Genomic DNA, 18,556 nt, shown 5'->3' on the forward strand with positions numbered 1-18,556 from the left:
TTAACGATGAAACAAGTGTTAAATATCGTTTTCCGATTGAATACGATTATGCACAAGGCAGGCACTTTCGACATCTTTGCAGCGATTAAAATCCGCAAAGTACAAAGATTTCTGTTCATCTTGAATGTCTATAGATATCATTGGAAACCTTTTGTGCAATTCATCGGTTTCCGTAACGTTATAAAACAAAGAAAATTGGATAAAAATAAAGTTAAATTGTTAGACTAATCTGTATTACCTATATATTTTCATTTTTTATATTGTTGACTACTTCATATAAAAAATGAAAATCGAGTGATTAATTTTATTTTTATAAGCTTCCCTTTTCGAATATCAGGTAGCTGTTGTTCACCTTGTAACATCTGCTAAACGTAAATGTATAAAATTGTATTTAAGGCGATATTCGATGACAACGTTTCCGCAATTATTGTCATATTTCGATACGTAGAATTTGAAGTGAGAGGTATACCGGTATATATATACAAATATATATATATATATATAGACAGATGGCAAATCCACTCTTTAAATACAGTGGTAATAACTTTCGATGTCTGCTCTTACTTATGTAATCTTTGGGTGGTTTACAGAATCTTTAAGTAACATCTACCAACTGACGAATGCCTTATCCTTACACCGAATCTCGGACATTGCATAAAGCATTTAAAGTTTTATTTACTTTAGCCAAAGTGGGAAACAGGCTTACGATATACGTAAAATTACAATAATAATAGAAAGGTCATACTTATTTTACGTACACGTAATCCCATATATCGTTATAACTTCTCCCCTTTCAACAGTGGGAATGTTTATAAAAAAAACCTTCCATCAGCTCCATACGTATTCTCACCATAAATTAATTACGCTCAAACTCGATTCATAAATATTCATCACCAAATATTTCCTGCTATTTCCTCGCAATCTCATTCTAGTAAAAAGTCTGTATGTACACTAATATCTAAGCGAGAACTTTGATCATCTAAATCGACTTTGACAGCTGTAAAAGCACGTCAAAATTCGCATACTTTAACCGTTCAATCGATCGGTAGTCTTCCTACTCAAATATTGTAGAAACTGGATAGGTACTCGGCGCAATTGAAACTAAACTTCAAAGAAGAACCATCGGCGATATTGCTAAAGATTATCGCTTTGGACTATCTTATCATCATTGTCAACCAGCGCCATAGACAAACGTGAAGTATTTGCCATATCCGATAATAAAAGATGTTCGTGGTCTAGGGGACTTCTTGAATGAGCACTAATCAAATTATTATGTCCGCTGGTGCTTCTAGCCAATTTTCGTACTACTCTATCTCGTCTTTGCCTTTCTCTTTCCGTCTTTAATTTCGTAAATTCGTCATCGGAGTTGACACTGGTGCACGAGGAACTGCGGGTGCTTATAAGATCATCCACGATACCACTGCCCATGAAGCTCGTTGCTGGTTCGTAAGTAATGCTCGATCGCGCTGATTGCGTGGTTCGTTGCGTCCTAAAGTTCGAAAGATATTTGTTTATATCGCTATACAAGGAAGACAGAAGATAGTGCAAAATTCATTTAAAAAAATAATCACGACGATCAACCTTGGATCAGGCGCGTATGTCCTGTCGTTAGCGCTTTCACCATTACTTCCCACTAACAAGCCACCAGTTATTGGAGCGCTACATGAAAATATCTCTCCGTTTCTCGAATGTTCCATACCGGGAACAGCAACGGGAGCGCTTGGCGGTGGTGGTCCCGGTGAAAATATACTTTGCACAGTAGGTCTCTTGTCCGATTTCATCGACGTTAATGTCATTTGTTCATCCGCCTCTTCTTTGATAACTCCAATCCTCATAGATCCGCCACCTGTAATATAAGATATATTGAACATGTTAAACGCGATCGAACGCTCATCAAAATTCGAAATCCAGGCATACCAATGGCTCGATTTTGCAACGAAGCTGCAGAGCTGGAAGTCGCGATCCTTCCAGGCGTTTTAGTACCGCTTGACGTGCCGCCATCTGGCCTATCCTCCTTGCTGAACAATCGTTTCAGTACACTGGTCACGCTGTTAACTCTCGGCAGAGAACCCCCTATGTTACTGGGAGTGGAGCCCCCGCTCAGAGTACGGTCCCGATTGCTTACTCTGCTAGCGCTCCTACAAATAAACATACACTTCCTGTTCCATAACAATCAATTTTAAACGTTTCAACACTCGATTTCATAACTTGTACAGCAGGTATGCAAAAGTATAAATATTATTACCTCGCTATTTTACCACTCTCTGTGGCACTCCTGGTCAAGCGTTATAAATATGAGCGTTTACAAAAAAGCCCGTATTGCGTGAAATACGACGTACATCGCGTAACATATTTGATTAATCTAAAAACCGACCTTGACATTTTTCCAGATGCTGTGAAGTGTATACCGGACGCAGCGTCGTCAGCTACATCGTTATGGTACTTTTGTTGATATTCCGCTGCCATTTCATCGATCCTGACCGAAGATGGTTGAAGTTCCTGTTGTGCCGCAGATAATAGAATTCCGGCTGTGGACGGTTGCGGGTGCTCCTCGCGGAAGGCTTGTGCTGCCGCTGTGTACGGAAGTTCCGTGGGGAAGATTTCGTCCCAATATTGATCGCGGATTAATTCCGGATGCTCGTGGTGCATTTCATCGACGATAAGATAACTCACCTTTAACAAAGTACGCATAGAATTAGAAGGGTATATACAAATTAAACTCACAGACTGAATTAAACGCAATACCTGTAAATTTCTGTCGATTATCCAATTAACTTCGAAATCATCGTCATCCTCGCCGAACGGATTGATCAAGGTTTCGGCTACCTTCAACCAACCCATATAAAAAAAGAACTGCAGCGTCGTGAATACTGGAAAATAGAGATCGATCTTCGACGTGGAGGAATTCTGCACCCACTGTCGACCCATCACGCTCGTTAAAAAGTACGTATACACAGCCAACGTTACTACCTACGGACGAAGCATACAAAAAAGGGAATCAAGATTCTCGATTCGATGAGACCATTGAACGTTAAATATGGATCCGGTGCACGTTCGACGCACCTACCTGAGTGTAAACTAAAGGAACGCTAATAGTATCATAGTGCATGAGGCTACCGCAGAGGCCGCGAAACTTGTTTAGCTCGTCTATCAACGTTTTCACGGCGAAGTCGTCACGAATGCGACCCTCCTTCCTCGCTCGTGTCACAATACTCGATGCCCAGACTATCGGCAACCAATGCTTGCTGGGCTTGGGAAACTTATCGTTCAAGCTCTGGAATATAACCAGCTCGTTTTCCAGCAACAAACCAGTCTCCACGAAATGCTCCAACGTGGGAAATCGTTTCTTCACTCGTGGCGAGACCATCGCCAGTACCAGCGTTAAACAAACGCACACATACCTGAAACGAAAGAAACCAGTTCTTATCAACGAAATTACGACTTCGCGCAAAAACATAGCACGGCACTTCGAACAAACGACTCGTTTCCTTGACTTTAATGGAACAAATTATTACCGTTCTATCGCGTCACAGAAACAGACTTGTACTAATGCATGTACCTGACGATGGTTCGGCGCATTAATCGACCTCTTTCGTCGTTGCCGTGAATAGTGGCTGACACGAAAACCGCGATTGAGTCTGGCCACGGTATCACCATGTATTGATTCCACCATCTGGTCATAACAATACTGACGTAAAAGCCCAGGACGAAAGACAGCGGTATTAGATCGCTGTACTCGTTGCAATACGCAACTATGGCCTCGAAGATCTTCTTTTGTTCGTCGTCCAGTATCAATCGGTAGATGCTCGACAGCGAATAATATATGAATAGGAAGAGGGCTAGGTCCAGCCAGACAAGCTTGTATATGCTCGCTCGCCATCTGCAAAACAAATAACGCTTAACGAAAAACTGTATCGACACACCGATCAATCCAGGATATACCCAGATGAAAAAGACTGTAAATATGATTTACGTTACGTTTCTTATCCAAAGCGGTTTCAACGAAGTTCTTGTGGTTTTATCGACTTGTTTCCGAGAAACCTTCGCGATACTCCAGTAATTCATCCAACGACTATCACGACGGGTGCCTACTTAATCACGGAATATATTGGAAAGATTCCAAAAAGCGAATCGTTAGACCTGAAGGCTGTATTTGGGTCGACAACATCTCGCGATTGAACTGTCCTTGAATATGACAATTGACACCCGCGTGTCGAAGTCTCGCACAATTCTCCATTGTTCTCACGCACCCTAATCGCGAGCGGAGTGAGTGTTTACCGGCAGCACGCGATCGCGTCATGCTCGTAATAACGTGGCCCGATATGAACTCGGATCGATTCGCAGAGCTCTCGAATAAATTACGAGGAGCACGTTGCAGGCCTACCTCCGGATATATGGCCTGTGCAATTATATCGTATTTTCGAGCGTGACGCGTAATCGGAAATATTCGTGAGCGTGAAACGAGCGACAACGTTCCATTAAACACGACCATGGGTCGTTGGGTCGTTAAAAAGCTCTGTTACCGCAACAATCGTTCCGCTAATGAATAAGGCAAAACGGCGTGTCGTGAATGCTAAGAAGCGGCGAAGGAACATGGCCAAAGTTGCACCACGTGACTTCGCGTCGATCTTCCTCGGAGCTCGATCAACGTGTCAACGAGATTCCCGGGACGACAAATTTGCCGAGTTAACGATGGAAAGTAGGCGATAAAGGGGTCCTCGAGGAACGAACGCGTGACGCGCGTGCAATTCGGAGCGTTGATTGCACGTGTTCGAGGTTGAAACGCTGCTTCCGACCGCGGATATAATATAATTGAAATAATAATAGCAGGGTGAATGACCAGACGGTATAACAACGGAGATACCCCGACTGATAATCGGACCACGATTTCCTTGTAATTTAGCGAAGCAAAGTATTACCATGATAGGAGTAATAATCCTCTCAAGCTCGTAAACAATGGCTGTCGCGCGTAAGGCCTTATAAATGTCAGAAATACATGGAAATATGCTATACGATTTTCCTGCGGGCTCCACTCGACGTATTCTTCTTGAAATATAATCTTGATTGCGTTTCCCCTTAACATTCTCCGCGTGCTTGAGTACACGTGATACGATTCTTTCGTGGAAGTGTATGACGGAAGTGTTCGAAATACAATTGGATAAAATTTCAACGCGACAGCTCGCAGTCGAGCGAATTTTTCCAAAGACTTGCGCAGAAAATTTCAGCGTAGATCCATTAACAGGGTATACGTTAATTTCCGGAAATCTATCGTTTGTTCCTCGTTGACCGCTATCTAACAAGTACCGTTGGTGACGAATACGCAGCGATTACCTTGAACAAAAGGAAGTATCGCTAGCGTGATAGGGTAGATAATTCTGAAACGTCAAATATCACTGTAAGAATTCGATGAAAGGAAAAATAGAAGATATCTGTCCTGCTTGATCTCATTTACGCGCAACCATTGTGTCGACTGAACGAATCGTGCTAAGTCCAAAGTGCTTACCTTAGGAGTAATTTTAGAAAGCAACCGAGACCTCTGCAGGTAGCGACTTCGGCAGTGTAAGTGACTGTCATCTCTCACGATACACCTGCTGTGCTGAGAAACACGGCATAACCAACTGCAGTTGCCTTAGATCTCGCCGATATTCTTGCCAGAACGCTGTCTCGCTAGAGTCATCCTCTTCCGGCACGCGTACATCCTTTTCTTCCACTCTTCTCCGTTCGACACCGTCAGTCCGATCACGGTTAGGTATTAATTAAACCGCGTTTGACCTTATCTCCGGGCTCTTCTCTCTCGACGATAGTTGGACAGACGAGAAGGCTGCGAAGGTCATTCTCGATGTGCTTTAACACGTCTCTCTCTCTCCCTCTGTCGGCCGATTATGTAATTCGTTGCAATCGCGCGACAGCGAAAACGGTGTTACTCAATGAAATTGCTCGCTTTCCGTTCGATTTGCCTCTTACGCGCCACTTTTCCTCTCGCTGCTCACTCTACGCGACAAACGCCGTCATCGACCACGTGAATTCACCGTTTCGATCGATCGATGATTCACGGTTAATGGATGAAAATATTTCGATAATCGACACCAAATACTTCGAATCGTGTATATATGCGCAGTTGGCGTTTCTTTTCCCGCGCTTTATTTGGTGTTTTTTGTTTGGTAAAAATGACTACTTCCGGTCAACAAAATAAAATCGTTTCTTATACTATTTTCCGGCAATAATGCATTTTTGTTTGTCTACGCAAATTGAGTACCGTGACGTTACACTCCGATTTGTTTAAAGTGACAATCGTGTTTCAATTTTTAACACAATTATACTTCGCGCTGTACTATCGATAAGTCACTAGCACTTCACTGGCTCCTTTCATCGAGACGTCGATAGTTCCAACGTCGTTTCCGGTATGTATTCATGCACACAAATATCGATAATGTGTTTAAGATGCCGTTCGACCGTCGATAATACCAAAGCGTCACAGTTTTCTCGTACGAACTCTACAGGTGGGTTTAGAACGTCAACGGTGTCGACGATAGCGACAATCGACGATCGATATTAACGATAACTAATTGGCACTCGTATAAACCGATCTCGGCATGTTATAATATCAGTTTCCGATACCACTCTTATCTTTTCCCCTGTAGAGAAACACCGAAATAAAAAATCAGCTGTACACAAACAATGAATCGCGCGCTATGTGAAAATTTCGATAGGATATGGAGCATCATTCAGGATTCTAGGAACAAATCGTACGGAACTAGTACGCGATCGACGAATTTAACCGTTCGTGCCGATTCTTCTCGAACGCCTGATCGATCAGAATACTATTTTCTAAACATGATCTTCGTTAACGAGCAATGCCAAACGACCGTACCTTTGTTGCTCACCTCCATTTTTGATACAATGATTCATTTTCGTTCTATATTTCATGAATAATATGCAGGTCGCATTTTCTAATCATTCCATGCAAGTATACACTGTGGTAATCGAAATAGTAAACTCAATTCGTGACCTTGTGCATGGATCATTATCGCGTTATAGACAGCCCGTTATCGTATCGTCGTCCTGGTTTATATCAGTGATATCGAGTTTCTATGAACACAAGTATAATACGTGACACTCGTTTGCTCTTGTATTTCGATTAATTTCTGTCAGATACAGTGACCTTTATTTCCAACATAAGTTAATCGTATAGATATTCGTGTAACCGCGAAGTTTTAGTTGTAAGAGTTTGGTAAAACACTTTTGGTACTGCACAGAATCACGTAGGGATTTTACTCTTTCTGCAGTCTTCGACACTGCGATAACGTAGATGGCCTCCTACGCCATCCCTTCGCAACATACACATATACTAATAAATATTGTCTTTTCAACGTTGTGCACTAATCGTCTCACTATATGTATTTATGACTGTTGACTCACCTGGATTTCGCGGTCTTCATGAACGAGCAGTGCGTTTGCGCAAAATTCTGTTGAAACTCGGCTGTTCGATAGAAAGTTTTAATTATGAAAAGGCATACGAAAGTCAACTAGTACAATTGTTATACGTAGAAAATATCGATTCGTTTATGCATTCGTTTAATACGTAATACAAATTGTCACTTCGCACGAGATTATAAGATTTCTGATGCCGCCCTTGCAACCGTAAAGAACACGTGAATGTAAATCATTCTCCGGAGAAAAACCAGAATGACGCAGAGGAGAAAGCATGGAACATTCATATAAAACAAATTGATATTTCCAACTTAACTTGTTTATTGCGTCTACACTCAGTGCATTACCAAGCAGACAACATTGAACAGGACCAAGGTTGTCATCGATATAAGTACCACCTACGATCAGAGAAATATAATTTTGCCTACAAACGTTGAAAAAATGATTTAATAACGATGAAAACAGTTGTGTTAATTCAAAGATTTTTCATTCACTACATATTTGCGTTAAACAAGTGTTCTTTGTTGATGTGGTCTACGATCCTGTTCCTTATCACGTGACTTCGTAATTGTAATTTCCATTGACTAGTCTAGAAACATGAGATATTTGTCCCACCGAAACGAAACATTCCATTGATTTTATAAAACTACACCAACGTGGTACAGATCCAGTTGTAAATCTTGCTCAGGTCAAAGAATTCGGATATCGTATCTTCAAGTAGGATGTATCCTCATAACAAAGGAAACGAAAACGAGCCTCGAGTGATCCTTGAATATATCTTACATTCCACTTTGTCCCTTTGTCTTGCGCACGCTTCGTACAACGAAATTTATTTTATAATATTCGAAGCACAGCTGGTCGCGAATTTCCCGAACACTAAGTAAATCGCGACCAAGTGAATCGTGCACACAAACCCCACCTATCTTTTACGGAAAGAATACTGAATTGTGCCTGAGACAGTCGTTGCCGCAGCACGCTAAAAGATCTCCCGGCACTCCACCATCAGCCTTCTGTTCCTATCCCCACTGTGACTCCATGTTTCCGCATCAAGCAGTGGTGCTCACAAACTTCTATTGACAAACCACTGAACTAAAATTATATTTAACGCGCCAAAAATAAAATAATGACGCAAGGAAAAAGTAAAAGGATGATACGATTATGCTGCAAATAAAATATAATTAATCAAAATATTTATACACGTGTAATTGGTGAATTTATTGGACGTTGTCGATCATAGTTTTATTTCAAAATGCAGAAATAGTCAATCTATTTTAAAGCATCACACATGATTTTGGAAGGCAGTAGATATCTGATATTAATGAAAAATACAAATTTACAGAACACTCGATTTTACTCATAATCACTATATACACGCAATTTCTCTTAATCGTTTATCAAAATACTATATAAACACATGCAATGTGTCGTCATTGACGTCCAACATATACGTTTAATAGAACCTCTATGTGACATATCATACACTTGTCCAAAATTACAATAATGCAAGCACGAGCGTACAATGCATACGCATTATACTCACACTATGATTTATACACATGTTTATAATTCGTACAATATAAAGTAACTTCATAGAGGGCAATATACATTCTACATTTTTTTTTTACTATTTACACACTTTTACACTTATTTCTAAGAGGACAATTACGACTTGAATAAATTATCAGTTGATTTGATATACAAGCCGAACACGCGCGTATAAATAAGTCCATGCGAACTTTTAAATCGAGTCACCGATAGACATCGATATTACTACTGAATTAAAGGTTTTGGTCCCTAAAAATCACAGCCATCAAATAGAATGAACAGTAGTAGTCTGGATTTAAGGCCACTCGATGAATAACAAAAACGATCGATGTTAGACGATGAATTCAATAACTAACATAGTTTCAATAAAATAAGGCATTTTTTGGCAAAAAAAATGCATATTAAATGTAAAATTATAATACATTTCCTCTCAATACTTTTACAATCCTTAGGAACAGTAAAGGTTGAAATGCGGCATAGGACGTCGCCTTTTTATTTTCTAATAACGTTAATAAAACAGCACTGTTAACAGTCTTCAGTGTGCTGTTACAGCGTGCCGACAGTCTTATTTGACTTTTTAGGATATGTCATGCAACGATAGTTGTCAATGTATCGTGTTTAACCCCACTTCTAAAACATAAAACGGTCAATAGGAACCTATGTAATATGAATAATCTATAATTTTAAAAGCATCTAATTCTACATTTTAATGACAGAGTTATCAGCATACCGTATAGTGGCATGCTGTGTCGAACGTGACCAACCAGCAACAAAACTATTTTCGCTTCTTTCAGCGATTCGTTGTCTATGCTTACCACTTTTTGATAGGACATTAAACGTGGCACTTTGCATAAGATCTGGAGTTATTGTCGATATTATGGCTTTGTAAAGCAATCTAGATAAACAATAATAATAATCACGTATAATTTAATTTCTATAATATTTACTATGTTTAGGAAATGAATGGTGCACGAGTCATACCTTGGCAGCAGTGCCAAAACAGAGGTAAGTATTATTGTAAGCCAATATGTATATCTCATGATAGCCATTTCCATTACCCAATACGAACATAGAAGACCCATGCAATTAACGCAAACTACGTTATAAATTAAACAGAAACCGAAAAATACTCCCAATGATCCCATTACGGCAAAAAGATGGATTATGGTCTGAAAACGAAACCATAACATCGTACAGTATCTGTTATCTAATGTAATATATTTTTGAAACATAGACGTTTTATAAAAATTCAGTTTACCCAAGATCTAATTTCTACGGCAATGTTTGTTAACATGATAATAACGCAACAAGTCATTACAGTAGTTCCAAATTCCCAAATGTCAATACTTGAATCATAGTATACCTAAACAAAAAGAGCATATTTTAACGAATTAAGTAAATGTATTAACTTTCTACTGTCTCAAATTGTTTCGAGGTTATACTAACACCCTCATTTACAAAGAAAATGACGATACTTTGGTACAAAGCATCAGCAATGGTTATCCAAAATGTATGTGGCTGATATACGAGTCCGAGTCGTCCTCTTTTATATAAATGTGGCATAGATAACAAAACACCAGCTGAAGCCACTCGATCGTATATGCCTAATACAAGTGGTGGCATAGACGTGAACATTAAATTGTAGAGCATTAAGTAAATTTGGTCCACCATGACTGTTCCAGTAAAACCGCAGTACAACTATTAAAATAGTAAGGCACTGTTATATAGAGATTAAAAGAGGGATATTAAAAATAAAGTAGAATGTACTATACCTGATACCAGAATAAAACGAAAACGAAAGTGGCGTTCTCGTAAAAGAAATATAAGATCATTCTAGACAAGCGATCATAACACCAATGACCATGCAGCAAAAGAAGTCTGCCAAGCATCGAGAACCGTGAAATGGCAAAGTCTGCAGCCATAACAGCTTGTGTACCTTCATGTCCGGAGATACCAACTCCTACGTCTGCAGTTTGAATCATGCTAACATCATTAGCGCCATCCCCAATCGCCAAAGTTCTCATTCCCAATTGCTCTTTCACTATACGTACAATATATGCCTACAACAACCGTGGATGTTTATGAAATAATAATGTACAATAACGAAAATGGATGAAAAACAAGTGACACATTCACTATACCTTTTGAAGAGGCGTGGCTCGACAAGCTAGCACACTGGAACAAGTTTTCGTTAATTCAAGAAACAGCCGAGTTAATCCAGACCGTGGATCAAGGATAACGGTTAAAGTTTTGCCATCAACAACGAGTGCACGTTGTCTCGACCATGGACTATCTACTCGGTGTGCCTCATTTTCTGCTGTATCGCAATTAAACATTGTAATTTCTCTAATGTTATCTATTCCTTGAACTGTACATTCTTTGCGTGCAGATTCTAAATATCCATGAATTAAGGCTTCGGCAACGGATTTGGATCTCGCTTGTAGCCACAGTAATTGCATCGCGGGCGAAAAAAGACGCGCTGCGTATGCAATATTAACTGCGGTTTCCGGTTTGTCCCCTTCCAATGTAAGGTATTTATCAGCAATACATTTTAAATTGTACGACTGAATTTAATTTAGAGAAAAAATACCTGTTAAAACCCAAATCACGATCCCTGCTGCCATAAGAGTACTCATAGTTTCTGGTACTCCAACTTGAAGTTTATCTTCAATTCCAGTGGCACCTAGAAGAGTTAAATGAGATTCGAGATTCGCGTATGAATCTTTAATACGCATTTCACGATTTTCCATTGCAAGTTCCGCTTCGGAATGCATTTGATGCCAATTTTCATATTCTTGCGCTGTCAGAGACTTTTTAGCCATTACCAAAGTTCGAAGACCTTGACGCGCATACGATTGAAGAGATTGTCGAATTTTTATCGTCGTCATAGAATTTTCATCCTGAGAGGTTAAAGACGACAGTATCTTTGTATCGGCACCCTTACTATACAACACTACCTCATGAGTGAGAGGATGTCGTACCAAAATAGACATACATTTTCTGTTAGAGTCAAATGGCAACACCTGAAATTTAGAGCGTACTATATATAGATGAATTGCTGTTTGATTCGTTGTAGGTATCTCAGTTGCCGCGTATTTTTGATTCACGTCTATTAGCAACTCATGGTGAAAGTACCCTAACGTAAAATAAAATGGCCGAGAAGTACCTACATACGTTTGTTCATAAGGAACTTACATGGAGAATTTCGAAAGTAAGGATGGATTTATCCGGCAAACAAACGATCGCGCTACGTGCCGTTCGTTTAAGAAGTTTCACGTTATAAGCACGTGCTGCATTCACCAAAGCGAGCTCGTCCGGACTTTCCGCTTCGTAAATCGCTGCCGTAGGTAGCAATTCGTCTCCGTTCTTCCCGCTTGCATCAATAACGGGACTCAGCGGGCTGCGTCTCTTATGCTCTCCGTTTGGAGACAATTTCCTTCCTAGTAGTCCAATTCCTAAACTTGGTATTGATGTTACATTTAGAAACTTTGGTCTGTAAATAATTACGTTTTATCATTCTATAGTTAAATAAAAATCCTATCGATAGAAGACAGGGAAAAAAGTAAATAATGACCTTGGTAATTTATTCGACAGTTTAGTAGAATTATGAAGCGTAGATTCTATTTCAACCATCGAAGAAATCGATGATACATTTTCATCGGGGCTGTTTGTCGAGTGAGATAGCGTAGATAAAGGAATAATCGGTGACGGAGTTAAACTTCTCGTGTCAATCATTCTCGTATACCTGCAATAACAAACAATAAATCATTTTTAATCCGACATCTACCATCGATGAGAAAAACGTATACAGACCTCCCTGCTTCTTCACCGTTCTTCTGAGGTTCCTCGATCACTCCACTGGAATTCATGGTGTCATAATGAGGCTGAGAGTTGACGACAACGGTATTGCATATCGCTAATACGATTAGAAATTCCTGCAAATGTTGCCTAAATGTGCCTATAAGAAGATCTTCCTTCAGCCGTGAGGAAGGGGCCAAATTCTCACCGTCTCCGCTATGCGAATAATCTTGTCCCCCCACGGTGCACCGTCTAAATAGCATTTTATTCTCCGTGAGCGTGCCAGTTTTATCAGAGAATATATACTGCACCTATTGGGATAAAAAAAAAGGTTGCTTCTTCATCGAGACTACGCATAAGCTGGATCAATTTGCTTACCTGACCCAATTCCTCCGTGATATTGAGCGCGCGACATTCAGCCGAGCGTCCTGTCTCCGCGTCATAAAGAGCAATATCATGTCCGATGTGATAAACCTGGCCCACTTTCGCCATTTCGATAGTGACGTAAAGACTCAACGGTATCATTACTTGAAGAATGATCACAAACGTCCAGAACGTTAGCATGCTCTCGTAATTTGCGTCTTGGAGAACCGGGATAAACGGGACAAACGTGAGTTCGGAAAATTCGGAAAGCCAAAGTCGGCAACCGGTGGCACCAATCACGCATAATACCACTAAAATCGCCACACACCATATAACGTCGTTGTTCATCCGCTTCTCCAGTCGTGAACGCTGAAAAAGTTCTCACTCCTCAATACTTATGCAAAACTTTGTTCCGTTTAGCTCAATAAAGATCAGCAGGTCGTTACCTTGTATCTAGGTCCACCATTATTAAGCATGGCCTTCGTCTCGTGACCCGCATATATCACTATGCCCTCGACGAAGTCGGTATTCTTTAATAAACACTGCCTGAGTAGAAGATTCTCGGTCGAGACAGGTACTCTACCACCGTTTGGGTGAACGACAGCTCCATGAAACCTGCAATTTCCGCGTTGAACGTTTGCCAATCTCGATTACAACGTCCCCTTATTAAGTCGCCCTAAAAACCAACATCGAAGACTAACTCACCGATATATCCTAGTGCTCGGTTGATCGACCTCGATCTCGGATCGAAACTTGGCCGGTTGGAAGGTATCCTGGAGATCCACGAAACCTCTGACAACTTGCCGTTCCTTCAGATTAGTCTCGCCATCGAGATTACACGTATCGAGGTACGCTACGCCCTGAGGATCGCTACTTCGTAGGAGCAACACATCGGCCGGTACGAGTTCGTTGTTCGAGAGGTGAACCAGGTCACCGACCTTTACGTCTTTCCACGCTACCTTTGCATACCTGTTGTCATCGCTGCAATTACATAAAACGTGTTTTCACGAAACGCAACTTTCATTAATCAGCCGCAGGAACGACTTTATAAGATTCCAAGTACGAAGTACATGTACCAGCTACTTCATATTCGCCTAAACGACACTATTTCTTTCGTAACGCCACTGGAACTCAATGAGACGATCAGCGAAACGCCAACCTTCACGATCGACCATTACTGCTACATATCTAACAAGGACCGAACTATCGTAACGGTCAAACGTCGATTATTCTTAATTAACTTCCATCACGGTTCAACGCTTTCAGTCGCAAGATATTCATCGATAGCAGAAACAATGCGAAGGAACTGCACGAGAAGGAACGTAAATCGGGCAAAAATCGAACTAATTGTACACGCTTGAATTACGGAATCGTCATTGAGTTACGAAGTAGAACGAAAAGTAAATTCGAATAAGAAAATAATCAATACTCCGCACGGCCTCTCTTCTATTTATATTTTACGTTATCGTTCATTCTTTCTTTATCTTACCATCGGATAAATTATCCAGAAGATTGGAAACATCTTTCTGAAGGTTAAGATCTTGATCCTCGCGCCATTGACGAATGGCGGAATCGGTCGCTGAGAAGGTTCCTCGAATGTTCTGCGTTGGATCTTACACTTTCATACAAATCGTACGAAGAACCAACGGGTTTTTAGATTCATAAGGAAGCCATTCGGTCTGATTACACGACAAGGTCAATCGTTACTGCAAACCAACGTTATGTGACTAACGATTTCTTCGTTGAACTTTTTACATCGCAGACTATTCCCAGAATAGCGTGTCAATTTTGTGCATAACAAACATTTAAGGCACTCCGAAATGGGCAAATGTATATTCAACAGCTGCCACGTACATAATATCGAAGAAATTCTTAGTGGTTCGTAGCGTAGAGTTCGTTACGAGGTTAATTCCAACTTTTTAACCCCAATGTCACAGTTTTTCGTACTCTGACGCCGCACATAGGCGAGGAGCGATCAAATCTGACCTAGACTACATTTAAGAGGTCGGCGTTATGCGATTTTTTTTCTTGTCGGATAAGAATCGTTGATCCATATAACCTCTCGTAACCTGACTGGGTCCATATATCGTATACCTTCGTCGAGTGGTCTTAACGAAGGACATGCCCCGTCCAAGAAATATATCACGAGCGACATTGTTCTTTTGGACGACCACGGTACATATTTCTCCAATTTACGAAATCGTCCTTGGAATCGTACAATAGCAATGTCAAACATTAAGGAACAAATCAGGATAATTTACGCTACCGATTCTTTTAATATCTCTATTGTTAGTTGGAGGGAAAAAAGAACGTCAAAGTCTTTCAAAAGTCGATGACTCACGCGTCATAGGAAAGTATCGAAGAGAAGAAAAAACCTTGATGCGTGAAGTTCGCTTTCATCTGGCGACGAATCGAGTTTTTCACCGTTAAACCGGTGTCTCTTTGACGGTAATCGAAACTGGTAAAGCTGAACGGCTCCAATTTGCATTTTGCTTATTCTCGAGGTCGTTGGACAGGTATTCCGTATCCAGGAAGAACACCGATTAGTATCGTTATTGAATGTTCAAGGATGATGATTTAACGGTTTACGAAGGAGTCCCATTGACACTTGCCTTTGACATTTAAAGTAGTATTCTCGTAATTTATTACGTATGACGTGATCTTAAATTATCCGCCCATAGAAGGCGTAGTCCAAGACGAATCGAGTATTTCATTTGCAACTAGTTTCCCTGGTAACGTGCATGCATAAGCTTGAGGCGAGAAGCCTGGTCTGTTTCAGTTTTTACGATAACGAAGTGCTGATAAATCGGGCCCGATGACGGCAGCAACTATGTAGCCTTAGAAATTCTTTTATGCAACTTGTCTTCGGTACAGATTATATGCGGTTAGATAATACACCAACGTTCTAATGACTCTTTTCTTTCTCTTGTAATAATTATTTCTACAATGTAACACGACGACATTTGTGACACTTATTCTCCCATGTGAAGTTTAGCGCATGTTTCAACGCAGCGAGTGAGCAAACATTAGGAATATCACGTTGGAACTTTTCAAGGGATTCGTTCCTTCCGGTCGATAGCGTGTTATCTAACAGAATTTCTGCACATACGAAGATTGGAAAAATTCTTCTCTTTCGATTAAGTCAGCCAATTTATTAAGTATTCCTCTCGACATCGTGGAAAAATAAAAATCGATAACGATTTGAAAATTATCGATGATCATTTTTAAATATCTTTGCATATGTAGATGCCTAATATTCTCGTTTTCAATTAAATTCTTCGTCTTCCACTATTCTCATGGTCACATTCGTACATTATTGTTACGTAAACGAAGAGTTTACTCAGAAAATCAGGCAGAAAAAGACACTTTTTCCTTAAGAAATCTTTCTTAGCACAGCATACTGATCAAAAAAGAGAAAATAAAGTAGAAAAGAAGATTCTGTAGTTGGTGCATCATAGTTCTGAATTAACAAAAATATTTAGGCCACCGAAATTCCTTTGGAATTCTTTGTTTGATTGGTTAATTTGTGAGGCCGTTCCGGGCAACGAAACAGGAGACACTATGAGCGTGATATACGGGCTCGTGATACGATACCGATTCCATGCTTTACATGATGTAATCAATGACGTCAACAATCGTTTAACACCACGAGAACATCCAAAGGGGAAAAAACCCTCGAGCAGAGCTTGAAAACCGTTAGAATATAAGTTTAGGTTCTTGAGGCAGTTGGGAAAAGCTTTTCCTCCGAACAACTGTTATAAAGTATCTTTTCAACTAATATCGATTTAAGTTAAAATTCCCGTATCAGTTTTCGTATAAATTATTTCCATAAAACCGTTATATTTTAGATTCTATACAGATTCCTAAACAGTTTCAAATCTATATTATATATGTGTATACAAGGTTCTTGGCGTTCTTGGCGATCACAAAAGATATGGATGTCTTCAACAGCACTATTGCACAGATAAACATAAAAATAGTATTATGGGTAAGTACAATGTGAGAGAACTTGCTCTATATACTGTATAATATATATCTATAGATTCGAAGACATATCTACAGGTTTTGAAACCTACACAGAATCTAGAAAATAACAATTAACCCATGTATACGGAGGCTGATGCAGCAGCTTTAACTTATACCGACATAGAGGAGAACTTGCTCTATATACTGTATAATATATATCTATAGATTCGAAAATAACAATTAACCCATGTATACGGAGGCTGATGCAGCAGCTTTAACTTATACCGACATAGTTCGAAATTTAGGTTATTCATAAAAGTTCTTCGTAACTGTTTCAATCAGAACTTTTATATAACAGTTTGCAGTTATTTTCAGAACCTTTCCAAGCTCTACCCTTGAGCCTTCTTCATTTCTATAATTATTCCATCCTTGTTACAAATTATTCCTGGTTCTATTGAAATCGCTTTAGGAATAACCTCGGTAAAATCCATGGCGTCATTCGTATTGCATCAAAAAAATAATCACGATGAAAATTGGATAGAATGTATCGTTCGGCGGTTTACCTGGAAGAAACCATCGAGATTTTCATAACTGGTTGAGTTTAAAATATACGAAACGGTTCGTAGAACAGACTAGCCAAAGGTGTTTTATGTTACGCATACTGACGGAAGAAGGTACAAACGAGGAACTGTCGATGGGCTTCATTGTCACGGGGAATGTGTCCTCTCGTTGCTTGTACCCAGGAGAAGAACGAGGAAAACAGCTCGAGGGATATGGCAACCGGTTTTATTGCTACGCCTTCCTCCGCCGTCTTATTCAACTACACGGTGTCTTCGACTTGCACGAGCCTTACTAACGACATCCTTGCGTCTAAGGTCCTGTCGGGGTGCTTTGTAGCTGCATGTGAAACAGAAGAGCTATATTTACGAATACACTCGTTTCGGGGAACGACATGACGCGTTGCTGCGCCCGATAGCGACAATGTGGCAAACAAGAGATATCGATCTCGCCTGTGGCTCCACGTGAACTGCCGTTCGACGTAATGACTTTAAAAAATGACCGAATCGAATCGAATGTTTATAAAACATCTTTGGTAACCCTACTAGATTAAGCCGATCACATTGCTTCGTGACACATGCTTATTTCATGCATCACGTATACCATGTGACAACTGCACAGTTAGGACACGTTCATAACCTTTCAATTTCCCGGTATAACGACGGCTTTGACACGATATATTAGCTACAAGTTGTACCATAACCGTGCCACGTTCGTTCGGTCTCCGATAGACGAATAAACATAGAGGACAAACTGAACGAATAGTCTATTTACTTGGCACAAGCGTTGAAAATGACTCGACACAGAAATTCAAAGGATTGTAAGAACGGAACGCGGATTTAGAGTGACGAGACGATATCTTGCGGGAGAACGTTGTAACGTAACGCCGCGTTGC

At 40.2% G+C, this 18,556-nt stretch overlaps 2 protein-coding genes and 1 long non-coding RNA gene across 12 annotated transcripts in view; all 3 read right to left on the minus strand.

The window, feature by feature from the left end:
* Positions 1-401: 401 nt before the first annotated feature.
* LOC108548113 (bestrophin-4) lies at positions 402-8,361 on the minus strand. 5 transcript variants are annotated; one of them, XM_017900904.1, is made up of 10 exons: positions 7,420-8,361; positions 5,504-6,635; positions 3,560-3,880; positions 3,068-3,401; positions 2,746-2,970; positions 2,375-2,673; positions 2,246-2,275; positions 1,918-2,138; positions 1,582-1,846; positions 402-1,489 (listed from the first exon to the last, which is right to left on the minus strand). In XM_017900904.1, the coding sequence occupies exons 2-10, from the start codon at positions 5,572-5,574 to the stop codon at positions 1,135-1,137; spliced, it is 2,121 nt and encodes a 706-aa protein (XP_017756393.1). In that variant the 5' UTR covers positions 5,575-6,635; positions 7,420-8,361; the 3' UTR covers positions 402-1,134. The 5 variants fall into 5 exon arrangements, with proteins under 5 accessions (XP_017756393.1, XP_017756392.1, XP_017756391.1 ...); XM_017900903.1 differs by lacking the exon at positions 7,420-8,361 and having other exon boundaries at positions 5,504-6,946; XM_017900902.1 differs by lacking the exons at positions 5,504-6,635; positions 7,420-8,361 and adding an exon at positions 3,974-4,913.
* Positions 8,362-8,768: 407 nt separating this feature from the next.
* LOC108548106 (probable phospholipid-transporting ATPase VD) overlaps positions 8,769-18,556 on the minus strand; it is a 20,398-nt gene continuing 10,610 nt past the window's right edge. For 5 of the 6 annotated variants that reach the window (XM_017900886.1, XM_017900885.1, XM_017900883.1 and 2 more), the window contains 14 exons: positions 13,843-14,118; positions 13,584-13,752; positions 13,153-13,506; positions 12,790-13,085; positions 12,551-12,721; positions 12,172-12,469; positions 11,567-11,999; positions 11,118-11,494; positions 10,749-11,036; positions 10,423-10,674; positions 10,235-10,339; positions 9,958-10,145; positions 9,707-9,871; positions 8,769-9,606 (listed from right to left, as the gene is read on the minus strand). In XM_017900886.1, coding sequence (XP_017756375.1) covers positions 9,564-9,606; positions 9,707-9,871; positions 9,958-10,145; positions 10,235-10,339; positions 10,423-10,674; positions 10,749-11,036; positions 11,118-11,494; positions 11,567-11,999; positions 12,172-12,469; positions 12,551-12,721; positions 12,790-13,085; positions 13,153-13,506; positions 13,584-13,752; positions 13,843-14,118 — 3,415 coding nt within the window. In that variant the 3' untranslated portion in view covers positions 8,769-9,563. The remainder of the gene's footprint in view (positions 9,607-9,706; positions 9,872-9,957; positions 10,146-10,234; positions 10,340-10,422; positions 10,675-10,748; positions 11,037-11,117; positions 11,495-11,566; positions 12,000-12,171; positions 12,470-12,550; positions 12,722-12,789; positions 13,086-13,152; positions 13,507-13,583; positions 13,753-13,842; positions 14,119-18,556) is intronic. The other variant, XM_017900888.1, reaches the window with a different exon arrangement.
* The window catches only part of LOC108548108 (uncharacterized), a 1,908-nt gene continuing 946 nt past the window's right edge, over positions 17,595-18,556 (minus strand). The window contains exons 3-4 of the long non-coding RNA XR_001890250.1: positions 17,770-18,000; positions 17,595-17,666 (exon numbers count right to left, since the gene is read on the minus strand). This is a non-coding gene — a long non-coding RNA (uncharacterized LOC108548108). The remainder of the gene's footprint in view (positions 17,667-17,769; positions 18,001-18,556) is intronic.

Source organism: Eufriesea mexicana, unplaced genomic scaffold (assembly GCF_001483705.2).
Source record: "Eufriesea mexicana isolate 0111107269 unplaced genomic scaffold, ASM148370v2 scaffold1358, whole genome shotgun sequence".
Classification (NCBI taxonomy): Eukaryota; Metazoa; Arthropoda; class Insecta; order Hymenoptera; family Apidae; genus Eufriesea; species Eufriesea mexicana.